This window comes from Pelodiscus sinensis, chromosome 1 (genome assembly GCF_052426305.1).
Source record: "Pelodiscus sinensis isolate ZL-2025 chromosome 1, ASM5242630v1, whole genome shotgun sequence".
Classification (NCBI taxonomy): Eukaryota; Metazoa; Chordata; order Testudines; family Trionychidae; genus Pelodiscus; species Pelodiscus sinensis.
Window position 1 is genome coordinate 4816859 of NC_143052.1, and position 13863 is coordinate 4830721.

Sequence of the window (13863 nt, forward strand, 5' to 3'; positions counted from 1 at the left end):
TGCTCCTACAAACCAGCCTCGTTCATAATTCCCTCCCCTGCGGGTAGCAGTACATGTGGTTGGGCAAAAAATAGCTGCAAAGATAAAATGAGCAGCGGCATTAGCGGGGCTTGGCAAGCGGTGGTCAGCCCCACTCGCCAGCCGTGCGGTTTGGCATGCTGTGCGTGAGCTGATCGCACTGCGGCACCGTGCCAGCTTAAAATCTATTCGCCCCGGGTGAGTAGATTGACTAATCTGTCGAACCCTGGGCATTAGGCACGGGTAGTAATGAATGGTCTGTAGAGTCCAGCGTGGTACGAACTTAGTAGAGCAAGTTCTCATGCATGAGAGACCATTACAGTTGGCTTTCAGGCAGCATCTTCTGTCAACGGCTGCTTCCCTCCTCGGGTTTTAATCTCCTCAGCTAACTACTAGCTTCAGCACATCAAAACGCAGAACAGCAGTTACACTGCCATGACAAGCAGCGCTGTTGATTCATCCTGGGATGAGCTTGGCCCTCCAATGAGAGATTTTGGAACATCCCCAGGAACAGGCATGTGCTCGCTGGCTGGAGCTATTGTGCTAACGTAGCAGTGGGGTCTAGAACTCTCAAGCTTTGGGGAGCAAGCCTTTATTTTCTGTCCCTGGGGTGCAGATTCTGGGGAGACCGGGGAGCCCCTCCCCCCAGATGCCGGGGGGGGGGGGAGAGGGGAAGACAGGGAAGCATCTCCCCCACAGATCCTGACAAGGGAGGAGCCTCAGATCCCGCCAGTCTGCCTAGGGGGCTGGGTCCCAGCATCTTACATGCCCCTTCTTTCCTGCCCCCCCCCCCCCCACAGTTTGCATGGGCAAATCTTTGGCAGCGCGGCAGCTGTGGCCGTGGTGATGGTGGGGCAGCAGGGCCATGGGTGCCAGCTGCCCAGGGGGGGCAGTGTGGCCCAGTGGGTTGGGCAAGCAGGCCTGAGCTGCCGCTTCCTGCCTCAGTTTCCCCCCATTGAGCCCATAAGTCTTGGCTTGACAAAGCCCTGGCAGGTTGATTGAGTTGGGTTGGTCCTGCCTTGGGCAGGGGGCTGGACTTGATGACTCCTGAGGTCTCCTCCAGCCCTAGGATTCAATGGGGCTATGAGTCTAGGATAACGCATGCGCAGCACCGAGCACGGGGCGCCCAGCACCAGCCCCGCCCCTGCTCTCCCCAGACAGCCCCGCCCCCTGGATGGCCCCGCCCCCTGAGGCCGCAGGGGCCTCAGCCCCGCCCCTCGGTCCCTCCCGTCCCGCCGTCTCCTAGCAACGAGCGGCGGCGGCGATTGGCCGGGAGGAGCCGCCGCCATTTTCAAACCGCTGCGGGGCCGCCGCCGCCATTAGCCCCGAGCTGCCGCGGCCCGGCCCCTCCCCCCCCCCGCGGGCTGCCGGGGCCCGGCCTGGGCATGGAGAGCGGGCCCGGCCCGCGCGGGGACAGGCCCCCCCGGCGGAGACGGAGCCGGGCCAGCGCCCGCCCCCCCGCGCCGGAGGCGGAGACCAGCCCGGGCCGGACCGGGGCCCCCGAGGCCGCCGCCTGCAGCCGGTAGGTGCGGCCCCTCCCCCCCCCGATCCCGGCTTGCGGGGGGGGCCAAGGGGGAGCGCCCCTCCCCCCCAGATCCCGGCTTGCGGGGGGGGCCCAAGGGGGAGCGCCCCTCCCCCCAGATCCCGGCTTGCGGGGGGGGGGGGCCCAAGGGCGGGGGGGGGGAGCGCCCCTCCCCCCCAGATCCCGGCTTGCGGGGGGGGGGCCCAAGGGGGAGCGCCCCTCCCCCCCAGATCCCGGCTTGCGGGGGGGGGCCCAAGGGGGAGCGCCCCTCCCCCCCAGATCCCGGCTTGCGGGGGGGGCCCAAGGGGGAGCGCCCCTCCCCCCCAGATCCCGGCTTGCGGGGGGGGGGGGGGGCCCAAGGGGTAGCGCCCCTCCCCCCCCAGATCCCGGCTTGCGGGGGGGGGCGCCCAAGGGGGAGCGCCCCTCCCCCCCCAGATCCCGGCTTGCGGGGGGGGCCCAAGGGGGAGCGCCCCTCCCCCCCCAGATCCCGGCTTGCGGGGGGGGGCCAAGGGGGAGCGCCCCTCCCCCCCAGATCCCGGCTTGCGGGGGGGGGCCCAAGGGGGAGCGCCCCCCCTAGATCATTTGGTGATGTTGATTTGTCTGTGTTATAATCCGCAGCAATGTTTTTGTGATTATGCTATTCCAGGGAGGTGTTCATCTTTGTAGTTAAGTTTCTATCCTGTCGTCATGAAGATATTTGGGAGCACGTATAAACCTTAAATATGGTTTCTTGCCAGCAATTTGCAATAAATTAGACCCCTTTTACCAGGGATCTGAGTTTCCTGTGATTAAACAAACACACGCACAATTCTCTGTTTTTAAGAAGATGCGAAAATCCACATTTTTCTATCATTAAAATGTAATGCCATGGAGAAGAACCACAGCCTTGTGTGGGCCAAACAGATTCTCTGCCTTCAGAGCTGGGCAACCGGAGCATGGCAGCTGCTGGGCAGGCTCACGGCTCTGAAGGCAGCACTCCTGCCAGCCGTGGAGAAGTAAGGGTGGCGCTACCCAGTGCTTAATCTGTGCCAGCGCTGAACCCTGGAACCTCTAGGCTTGCCAAGTCAGTTAGGAAAGTAACAGAAATGAGGCATGACAGTGATGAAGGCGTTAGGTTGTTGTGTAAGCTGGTGGGACACTTATTTATTATTTGTATTATCGTAGTGCGGCTGTTCCTAACCCTGAACCCCTCTCTGGGCTGTGGCACATTGTGGAGCACGGCTGCCCCTGCGATCCCGTTCTCCCTCCTTCACTCCCTGCTCAGCAGGAGTCTTCCCTTGGCCTCCAGCTGCTCCCTGCCAGTGGCACACACAGTATTATTATGCATTATTAAGTGCCTAGGAAAATATGAATGTGCAGAATGTGTCAGCACGGTCACACCTGTTCACTCCTGCCTCTTTCATTCTGGTGCAATTGAGGCAAAAGCTTTGGCCTCTTTAACAAGTATTAGCAACTATTTTATTGCTTTTTTAAAGTGTGTGTGCAGCAGTTTTTTAAATTCTTGTTAACTTTCATGTGCCTCCCTCCTTTGATTTGCCTGATATACCATGGGCTAAAGTTACAATAATGAATATACAAACAAATTGCCATAATGAATATGCAAATGTTTCAGTGCCCATCCGCCATCTGTTTTGAATGAGTTTGCCAGTCCGTGGTCTAAAAAAGGATGGGAGCCACTAATTGTGGTGGTTAGGAGACTTCAGCAAACAGAATGAAAAGATCATTCCTGCTCCAAAGAGCTTGCAATCACAGACAAGACACAACAGGTGGATAGGAGCAGGCTGACTAGAATACAAGGAAAATGCAGGACAATGTAGCACTTTAAAGACTAACAAGATGGTTTATTAGATGATGAGCTTTCGTGGGCCTCATCATCTAATAAACCATCTTGTTAGTCTTTAAAGTGCTACATTGTCCTGCATTTTGCTTCAACTACCCCAGACTAACACGGCTACATCTCTATCACTAGAATACAAGGAGACACTGTGACTAGTTTGTGGAAAGGCTGTGTTTTCCTGGCTTTCATCCAAATTTCATAGCACTTCTGTTGTGGCAGTCTCCAGAGGCCCCAGGCAGAATCAGGCCATCACTGTACTAGGTGCTGTACAAATACATAGGTATTGATTGGTTGTGTAAGATGACAAAACACATGCAGTGGGCAAGGAAGAGGGAAAAAAACAATCAACTATGCACTGTTATATACAGATTTATTACAAAAAGCAAATTTTCCTCAGAGAGCCTGATTATCATTAACTGGATGGCTTCTTGCAGGCCTCACAAAATAGATTAGCCTCGAGGAAGATTAGAAAGACAAATAGTGACTCGCAGTGCCCTCCTGGAACTGAGCCAGCAGAAGAAACCGTTGTTTCTCCGCTTCTTAAGTCTGGCATCATTGGAGATCAGTGAGCGGGGGAGAGTGTGAGGCATGAGCTCGAACAGGGTGTGAAGGAACTTGAAGTTGGAGACGCGAAGTTTTACATCTGATGGGGTGCAACAGAAGAGTCACAGGAATGATTCCGAGTAATGCGTGTGTTCGATGTGGTCAGAGCAGCAGGCAAAGACTATCTTGGCAGCTGTATTGAACACAGACTGGGAAAGGATGATGTGGCGGCTAGGGAGGTCAGAAATGAAGGAGTTACTGTGATCATGATGGAAAATAAGGGCCTGGCTGTCAGCACAGAAAGGAAAGGGTGAATTTTCAGGGGAGGGCAGAATGAACAATCTCCTCCCTGAACTAGTATGAGTCGTCATTGCCTTTTTTTCTTTTTTAAATCCCACCCCCACCCTCCCATACACTCCTCTTCTGCAAGAAGTTCTCCATTTAGCTCTTAGGTTTATTCATTCTCTCCATTTATCTCGTGCTTTAAATATCTGTTACATTGGATTTTTTATTAGTTTAGCAGCCAAGTAATGCTGGTGGTGTCACCTCTGTCCTTTTCCCCCCTCCTTCCCCTTTCTCTTTATACCCCCTGGCTGTGTCTAGACTGGCCAGTTTTTCCGGAAAATCAGCCGCTTTTCTGGAAAAACTTGCCAGCTGTTTACACTGGCCACTTGAATTTCCGCAAAAGCACTGACTTCCTACTGTAAGAAATCAGTGCTTTTTGCAGAAATACTATGCTGCTCCTGTTCGGGCAAAAGTCCCTTTTGTGCAAAACTTTTGCGCAAAAGGGCCAGTGTAGACAGCTCAGATTTGTTTTCCGCAAAAAAGCCCCGTTCGTGAAAATGGCGAGCGGGGCTTTTTTGCGGAAAAGCTCGTCTAGGTTGGCCAGTGACGCTTTTCTGCAAAAAGTGCTTTTGCGGAAAAGCGTCCGTGCCAATCTAGACGCTCTGTTCCGAAAATGGTTTTAATGGAAAAGTTTTCCATTAAAATCATTTCCGGAAAATCATGCCAGTGTAGATGTAGCCTGTGACTGGGCTGGATGGAAGGGGGGAGAAGCAGCTCTTAAGAACAAACAAGGGCCCTGGCTAATCAGGGGCAGTTGATATAGCGGCTATAAATCCATTAAGGGCCAGGTGAGCTGATTTCAGGCTGCCATGAGGCCTCTTTAAAAGCCTTCCCTGTGGGAGAGGGTAGAGGAGAGTGGAGGAGGAGAGGAATGAATAACTGATAAGGAGACTCAGAGGAGCTGAGCAGATATTTTGGCCTTGGAAAGGGTTCAGAAAAGGGCAACTAAAATGATGAGGGGTTTGGAACGGGTCCCATATGAGGAGAGGTTAAAGCGACTGGGACTTTTCAGTTTAGAAAAGAGGAGACTGAGGGGGGATATGATAGAGGTCTATAAAATCATGAGTGGTGTGGAGAGGGCTGATAAAGAAAAGTTATTTATTAGTTCCCATAATAGAAGAACTAGAGGACACCAAATGAAATTAATGGGGAGCAGGTTTAAAACTAATAAAAGAAAGTTCTTCTTCACACAGCGTGTAGTCAACCTGTGGAACTCCTTGCCAGAGGAGGCTGTGAAGGCTAGGACTATAATAGAGTTTAAAGAGAAGCTGGATAAATTCATGGAGGTTAGGTCCATAAAGGCTATTAGCCAGGGGATAAAATGGTGTCCTTGGCCTCTGTTTGTCAGAGGCTGGAGAGGGATGGCAGGAGACAAATCGCTTGATCATTGTCTTCGGTCCACCCTCTCTGGGGCACCTGGTACTGGCCACTGTCGGTAGACAGGATACTGGGCTAGATGGACCTTTGGTCTGACCCAGTACGGCCGTTCTTATGTTCTTATCAGCGCTGCAGGGGGAGGTAGGGGATCTGACACGGAGTGTTTGGAGGCTCCCATGCCCCCCAGGTGGCCAGAAACTTCAGCCAGGGGCTGAGGAGGACTGTTTACTCAGCCTGGACTGGCCAGGGGCATTGGCCCCAGCACCCCTTTGTTTTGCCAAGAGACAGAAGGCCAAACGCCAAGAAAAGGCAAGTGGGACTTGTACTATGGCCCCTAAACTGCGGGATAGTGGGCAGAACAGGGGTCTGGGACCGAGGAGTGGGACTGAGCCTGCCATACCCCTTACACTGTTCCCTTTACTCTGTGCACTTGTACAGCTGCTCAGGAGAGATTCCAATGCTGCCCAGCTGCACTAGTGGCTCATAGCTAGGTTTGTGTTTCTCCTGGTGGTGCACCTGCCCATGCCTCAGTGGACATAAAATTATTCTGCACATGAATGGAAAAAATTAGAGGAAACATTGCTCCCTTGTGGTTTGTCTGAAATTAGTGATTTAGCTCCTTGGGTCAGAGCTTCCCTTTTATGTATGTTGGGAGGAGCCATTTGGTGGTTGGTAAAATGAGGCACCAGTGCAAGGTTTTCCTTTTCTCTAACTTGGTTGTAACATTAACAAATAAAATGACTTTCCACCTGACTGGAGAAGTAGTTATTTGTGAACATAATCAGTATTTGCAGTGCAGCTTTCCAAAAATCTAGACATTAAAAAAAACCCTTACAGCCACACCGTCCTGTATTATTTTAAGAGAACACTTAACTTGAATCATGAATATGAAATCCTAATTGTTTACATTATTTTAGAGTCTGTAATTGCACCCAAGTAGTCTTGTCAGTTTTGACAGTCTGTTTTCTTTCCCTGTTGCTTTTGAGCCTCCTTCCATTCTCTGCCTTGGTTCCCTCTTCCTTTCCCCTGTTTGTGTCCTCCCCTGCCTCTCAGGGATCCTTTATCCTCTGGCAAGGGAGACACGCACCACCGCACTTCACTTCATCTGCTGCAGGGAAGAAGCAAAAGAGATAAAACCTATGTCTAACATTAAATCTGTCAGTGACTTCAATTACAAATTCACTGACCTACTTCCTGCATTCTAGCCTTTGTGGATTATTTTTCAGTGAAATTACTTTGAGAACATGACAGTAATTTGAAGGGGTTTCCCAGTCTCTTTAACACTACCTGGATGCATCTAATGATGGATTAACATTTTTTCATCTATTTTCTTTTTCCATGCTACATTTTTTTAAATTAAATCCTGACCCCTTTGTAATTAATGAGTTTTGTAGTTGCTTTCCATGGAGCCAGGACTTTGCTCTTTGTGGTGAAGAAGCAGCATGCCTGATTTTTGTATCTTGCCAGCTGATGTCAGCAGAGTTCTGGCAATAGGACAGAATTGTTTAAAAACACACCTTCTGATTCAAAAACAATGAAAATGTAGATTTACTACATCAGGTGGCTTCTACATATTCCCATTCAGCTGTGCTGACAGTGCAGCTCTGGTGGTGGAAGCTAGTGAAATGGGAATTGAAATAGACAATCTTAAGGTGAAAGGCCTGCAAAACTACACACAGACTAGTTACATACACCATAGTAGAGGCCCAAACAAAACCTGTTCCCAAGTTAAAAAAAGCCATGGGTTGCATCTCCCTATTCTGGGACTCTCAGGTTGTCAACATCCGTGGACCAGCAGGATTACAAATGTTCCTGCACTATAGAGCCCAGCAACAGGGAGGTCTGGCCGTGGGGCAGGAGCTTGGTAACAGGACCGGTGACTCATCCAGGAGTCAGGGGGAGGGGTCCGGCCTCCGGGAGCTCTGACCCAGCCACAGCCAGGGAGCTCTGGCCCCAGCTGCGAAGTTCCAGTTCTGGCGCCAGGCAGCTGCGGAGCTCCCTTGCTGCTGCCGGAGCTCTGCAGCTGCCTGGCTTTGTGGCCAGGGAGTTCTGGCTGCAGGCCCAGGTGGCTGCAGAGCTCCGGCCCTGGCAGCAGTTGAGCTGGGGGCAGCTGGAGAGGCCTGGGGGGCTGGGGCCCTAGGTTTGGGGGCAGACGCGCAGTACAAGGCATTAGGGGAAGGGCCTCCCCATGTCTAGCAAATCCCCTTAGGGTGCTGGACCAGAGAGGTCCAACCTGTACAAAAAATGAGTGTTGCTAAAGAGCAGAGTAAAAGAGATGGATAAAGGCAAAAAGGTGTCCTTTCAGAACTGGAATTTAAGTGAAATTAGAAAGGCGCACAAACTCTGGCAAGCCAATTGTCATTAGGCTGGCCTAGGAAGAATTTGAAGAGCAACTAACAAAACACCTTGAACGCTGCATGCAGTTCTAGTTGCCCTCAAAAATATTAGAATTGGAAAAAGTACAGGCAAGTTCAGCAAATGATTAAGGTTACGGAACCGCTTCTGTACGAGGAGAGATTAGAAAGACAGCAGTGGTCAGTGCAACCACCAGCTGACTTGAGAGGGATCGGATAGGTCTGTAAAAGCACCTACATTATGGAGAAAGTGAATGGGGAAGAGCTATGTCACGAGAGCTAGAGCTCACCTGATTAAATTAATAGGCAAGTGGATTTAAAACCAAAAAACAGTAACTCACACAATATGCAGTCAACGGGGTCACAGAGTGCCAAACTTACAACTGCATTCAGAAAAGAATTAGACAAGTGTTTGGTGAATGGGTCCATTAATGGCTATTAGCCAAGATGGTCACAGACATAACGGACGGACACATTATCAATAAACTACAGCCTATATTGGAACAGGATACCATACTCAAAGAGGCTCTGGGAGACAGACCCATAGTCTCCTATAGACAACCACCTAACCTCAAGATGATTCTTACCAACCACCACAGGACATACCACACTAATACCAACCCTGGTACCTTCCCTTGCAACAAACCCCGTTGCCAGCTTTGTCCACATATTCATTCTGCTGATACCATTATTGGACCTAACCAAGTGAGTTATAAGATCAAGAACACATATTCCTGTGCATCCAGAAATATAATCTATGCTATCATGTGCCGAAAGTGTCCGTCTGCTATGTACAGTGGACAAACATCTCAGACACTTCGCCAAAGGATTAATGCCCACAAAACAGATATCAGACAAGATCACAAAGAGAAAACAGTTTCTTGCCATTTTAACCAGAAAGGACACTCTCTCAATGACTTAACCACCTGCATTCTGCTACAAAGACCTTTTACATCTGCACTTGAAAGGGAATCCTCTGAACTGTCATTCATTTTAAAATTCGACACTTTCCAACAAGGACTTAACAAACATTTGAACTATCTCACCCATTACCAAGATAGTTTCCCCAATTATCACCTCTAATACCATTAACTCACAAACATCCCACTCTCCCTACCTCTAATATCATCAATTCACAGACACTTACCTTCCTTCCTCCCCCCCCCCCCCCACATCCCCCTCCTGTTCTGCAATGTGATTTGTCATATTTGTTCATTTTTTTTAATTGTATCCTTTGGTATATATGGTTGTATGGACTACTTTCTTCCACTATTTGATCTGAGGAAGTGGGTCTGGCCCACGAAAGCTCATCATCTAATAAACCATCTTGTTAGTCTTTAAAGTGCTACATTGTCCTGCATTTTGCTTCAACTACCCCAGACTAACATGGCTACATTTCTATCACTATTCTACAGACATAACGGATTGTCTGAGTGCCACATAACCTTTGAGTGCCAGGCACTGGAACTGGGCAACAGGAAATGGATCACTCAGAATTGCCTGTTCTGTTAATTCCCTCTGAAGCGTCTGACATTTCCCATTGTCAGAAGACCGGTTACTGGGCTAGATGGACCATTGGCCAAACCCAGAATTCCTGTTCTGTTGTCAACAACAGCCCGTTGCATAATCTGTTCATGCTACAGTTAAAAATATTCTTAGGGTGAGTGTATTTCTGATGGCTTGCAACATATTGCCATTTTATAATGGTGTGAAACTCTGGGTGGGTAAAACTATCCTGGCTGAAGCTAGAAAATCTTAGTCCTATGAATTTAAGGATAAGCCCAGGATCCTTCCCAAATGGCCATTCTACTCACATCAACTCAGAATTCTTCCTGTACAAGAATAAATATCCAGGCACCTCTCACTTACCTCAGAGGATCCTCAACATCATGGGCAATATCTAGTGGAAAAGACCTTTCAATCCTAGATGCTCTTAGACTAGAACATAAGAGCAGCCGTACTGGGTCAGCCCAAAGGTCCATCTAGTCCAGTATCCTGTCTGCTGACAGTGGCCAATGCCAGATGCCCCAGGGGAGGGATCACAACAGGGACTCAAGTGATTCCTCCTTTGTCACCCATTTCCAGCCTCTGACAAACAGGCTAGGGACACCATTCTTACCCATCCTGGCTAATTGCCATTGATGGACCTAACCTCCATGAATTTATCTAGCTCTTTTTTGAACCCTGTTAAAGTCCCGGACTTCACAACATCCTCTGGCAAGGAGTTCCACAGGTTGATTGTGTACTGCGTGAAGGCTAGTACTATGAGTAGCAGCACTGGCTGGTCCCTCTCTCAACCAGGAACGTAATGGCTGAAATGCCAAAATATCTGAATTGGAAGTTAAACATTTAAAAAAAACTGTACTGAAAAGACATAGTTTGGAATGTGCCCTCTACTTTGTCATGATGCATCTCTCTGATTATATTAATAAATAGAAAGCAGTGCAACTTAAATAGGGGGTGAAAAACCTACTAGTGTAACTAGAATACAGAGAATCTCAGAACATGCAATTAAAAATGCGAGACTTTACAAAAAGACCTAATGTTACTTAAGGAAAGGGTGCTTGCTGTGAATGTTTGGCCACTGTGTAAAGGAGGGGGTGCAACTAAATTTTCTTCCACTGGGTGTCACTATAAGACAGTGATGCTGATATTTTAGAGTAATTAAAAGCTCGGTGTTTTCTTTGCTGTGCTTGCTTGTACTTTGAACAATGTTTATGTTAAACATTCAGCGGTTGGACTGCATGTGGATTTCATTTGATTTTTACTAATAAGAGATAGTGTAGTTAGGTTTTTTCCAGTGTAAAAACAAAAACCACCTTTTTAAACATAGTGGTAGAAATAGCTTCTTTCCCTTCCCCATCGCATGATTATTTTTTTCATGACAATTCTTTCTTATGACCAGCTTCTTTCTAACCCACACTGTCTGGCACCAGTTAAAGGTGACTTGCAAAGGTAACCTGAAAATTAAGCCAAGGATAGAAATATGCGCTAACCACCCTAAGCGCTTTGGGGGCGGGGGAGGAAGAATGTAGCCAGGCACGGGGTGTTGATCACATACGTCTAAACTTATAAATAAAAGAAAATCTTTAGTACATTCTGCTGTGTGGCTCCAGCATAAATCCTTCTGGTTGTGGCACTGAGACAAAACTCTGCTCTTGCATAATCAGTACGTAAGGTTACAATCAAAGTGTTTTTGCAAATGAGACCTTTTTTTTCAATGATGTCCATGTTTTGGTTGGTGAGGACACTCCATGCGTGTTACTGTGTTTGCTCACTTTACACCTGCGGGTCTCAACATGTGAGATTTTTGTGAGAGCCCAACTGACTTTCAGTGTGGATTGTGCTCCTGAGTCATTTACGCTCTTCAGAAGATTCCAGCCCATTTTGCAAGCCATGTCTGTGTGATTTCCTCTGCATTAGGAGCTTTGTACTCTATGTGTGTACAGGATAGGACGCCCTGGTGAGAGGGTATATTACTAAATTCATTTTATTACTGATGGGGAAAAGACAGTGACTGAACTGAGGGTCATGCACAGGGCTCGACATATCGCTGAATCTACTCACCCGTGGCGAGCAGATTTCAGCTGGTCACCCCCTTTACCAGCGGGGCGCGCATGCGCAATGCGGGTATTGCGCATGCGCAGTGCGGGGCTGGCGAGTAGATTTCGCTGCCATTTATCAAGACCTGGTCATGCAAAAATTCTGGCTGTCAGTTTATTGCACAAACAGCTATTCAGCATTGCCTTTACTTCCTCACCTAAGTGGTTGCATATTACAGTTAGGAGGCAGCGGGGCGTGAGGGGAGGTGGCTCTACACCCATGCTGGTTCCTGGGGAGAAGCAATTTACTACATTCAAATGGCAACAAAACATATTAGCATTTGATCAAGATGCTTGCAAGCAGATGAAACCCTGGGGTGCGTAGACCTAAGAGTTCACTTCAGTGTGATCAGGCAGGTATTAGCAATGAACTCTCGAGGTATTTACTTCTTTAGACCCTTTAACAAACAAGTTATTGCTGGTTACTTATCTTATATTAGTTAGTTCTTAGCTGAAGGCAGTTCACCCTTATTTCCAGTCCTAATTCAGATGAGATTTAGATCTCCTTTCTTCCCTATTTCTTCCTGACCGTTTTTCCTTTTCCTTTGGATTCATATAGGCCCTAACTTTGGAAATAACTGCGAGGATGGGAAAGTCCATGTTGACTCTTTGTAAGGCATAGTCTCTCTTATTTAAAAACCTTTGCACTCAGCCCTGTCAGTCAGAGGCCACTTTTTAGACTCATCTCTTATTTCATTAGTCATCCCTTCTGGCCTTAGAACTCTTCCCTTTCAAGGCCTTTCTTTTGCCTGCTAGTTAGTGTCTTTACAACACATCGCTTTAGCCAACCGTAAGCTAACTTCAGTTCTTTACTGCTGGGCAAGACAATAGCCGATGAAATTCCATGTTGATAACTGTAAACTAATGCGTGGCTGGAAAGTATAATCCAACTATATGCACAAAATCTGCTCCTTGTGCATGCGCCTTGTCGGGGCGGGGCAGCTTGCGTGTTCTTATGATCCCGGGAGCTATGCCGGCAGGAGCTTAGTGCTCCTGGTAGGTTCAACCAAGCCGGAAAGGTCAAGGGGGGAGGAGCCAGACTAAGCATGCACACCGATCTTCCAAGGCTAACAATCCTGACCTAGAAAAAGTTTTTGTTACGGAAACAGCAACAAAGAATTCCTTCATGTGTGACGGCCTTCCACAGTCGCTTACAGTGACTTGTATGACTGCCAGTGGTGAAAGCAGAAATGAAGCTACGGACATGAAGATGGTAGTCCTGAGCGCCAAGATTAAGACCAGAATTGGGTTCTGGAATGACCGTACCATGTATGAAACGGGTACGCTTGCACAGATTGCAACGAAACGTTACGAACTCAAATCAGGACCTGCGTGCACAGTGCAAACAAGACAACATGACTACCATCATTATGAAAAGATGCTGGAGATGGACTGGGCACGTGCTCAGGAAAGATGGAAGCTCTGTCACAAAGGTTGCTGTGCGCTGGACCCCTGAAGGGAAGCAGAAATGAGGACGACCCAAGACAACATGGCGTCGGACTGTTGAAGTGGAAATGAAGAGCATGAATCACACTTAGGGCACTATTGAGAGGCTGGCCAGAGACAGACAGAAGTGGAGGACCTTTGTTGCTGCCCTATATGCCAGTGGGCGTGAAGGGCGGCGATGATGATATACACAAAATGATGGGGACTAAATCAGCTGTTACCATTCAAGAAAGGCCTTGGCTGTGGATAGTTCTCTGAAAACATCAACTCCGTGTGCAACAACTGCCAAAGTGTTAAGAACAATTACGAAAAGGGACCAATAAGACCATGCCACTGTATACAGTAGGGATGTTAAATTTAGATTAATTAACTAATCAAATAGTCGATGGGATTTCTGTTGACTATTTGATTAGTCTATAAGGGCGCCTCTACCTTTGAGCTGTAGCAAGAGTCTGGTAGTCTCAAAAAGTGGTTCAAAAGTGGAAGCCCCGCAGGAAGCCTGGGGCCAGTGCGGGGACTCTTGCTAGCCCAGTGCTCCCTGCAGCGTCTCAGCAGGGGCTCCTGTATATTTCAGAAGGAAGCCCTGCAGTGAGCGCAGGTCCAGGTCACCCAAGGAAATGGATAGGCAGCAGGTTCAAACCAAACCTAATGAAGCGCTTCTTCATGCTGTGCACAGTCGGCCTGTGGAATGCATTGCCAGCAGACCTCATGAAGGCCAGAAGTATAAGTGGGTTCAGAAAATAATTAGGTAAGTTCTTGAAGGACAGGTCCATGAATGGCTGCTAGCCAAGATGGTCACAGGGACATAGCTCCATGCCC

General features: G+C 48.6%; 1 protein-coding gene across 1 annotated transcript in view; it reads left to right on the forward strand.

Annotated features, from left to right (window-relative positions):
* Positions 1 to 1327: 1327 nt before the first annotated feature.
* Positions 1328 to 13863, forward strand: part of NET1 (neuroepithelial cell transforming 1) — a 58984-nt gene continuing 46448 nt past the window's right edge. Inside the window, exon 1 of the mRNA XM_075925038.2 lies at positions 1328 to 1540. Within this exon, the coding sequence (XP_075781153.1) occupies positions 1404 to 1540 (137 nt within the window). The 5' untranslated portion in view covers positions 1328 to 1403. The remainder of the gene's footprint in view (positions 1541 to 13863) is intronic.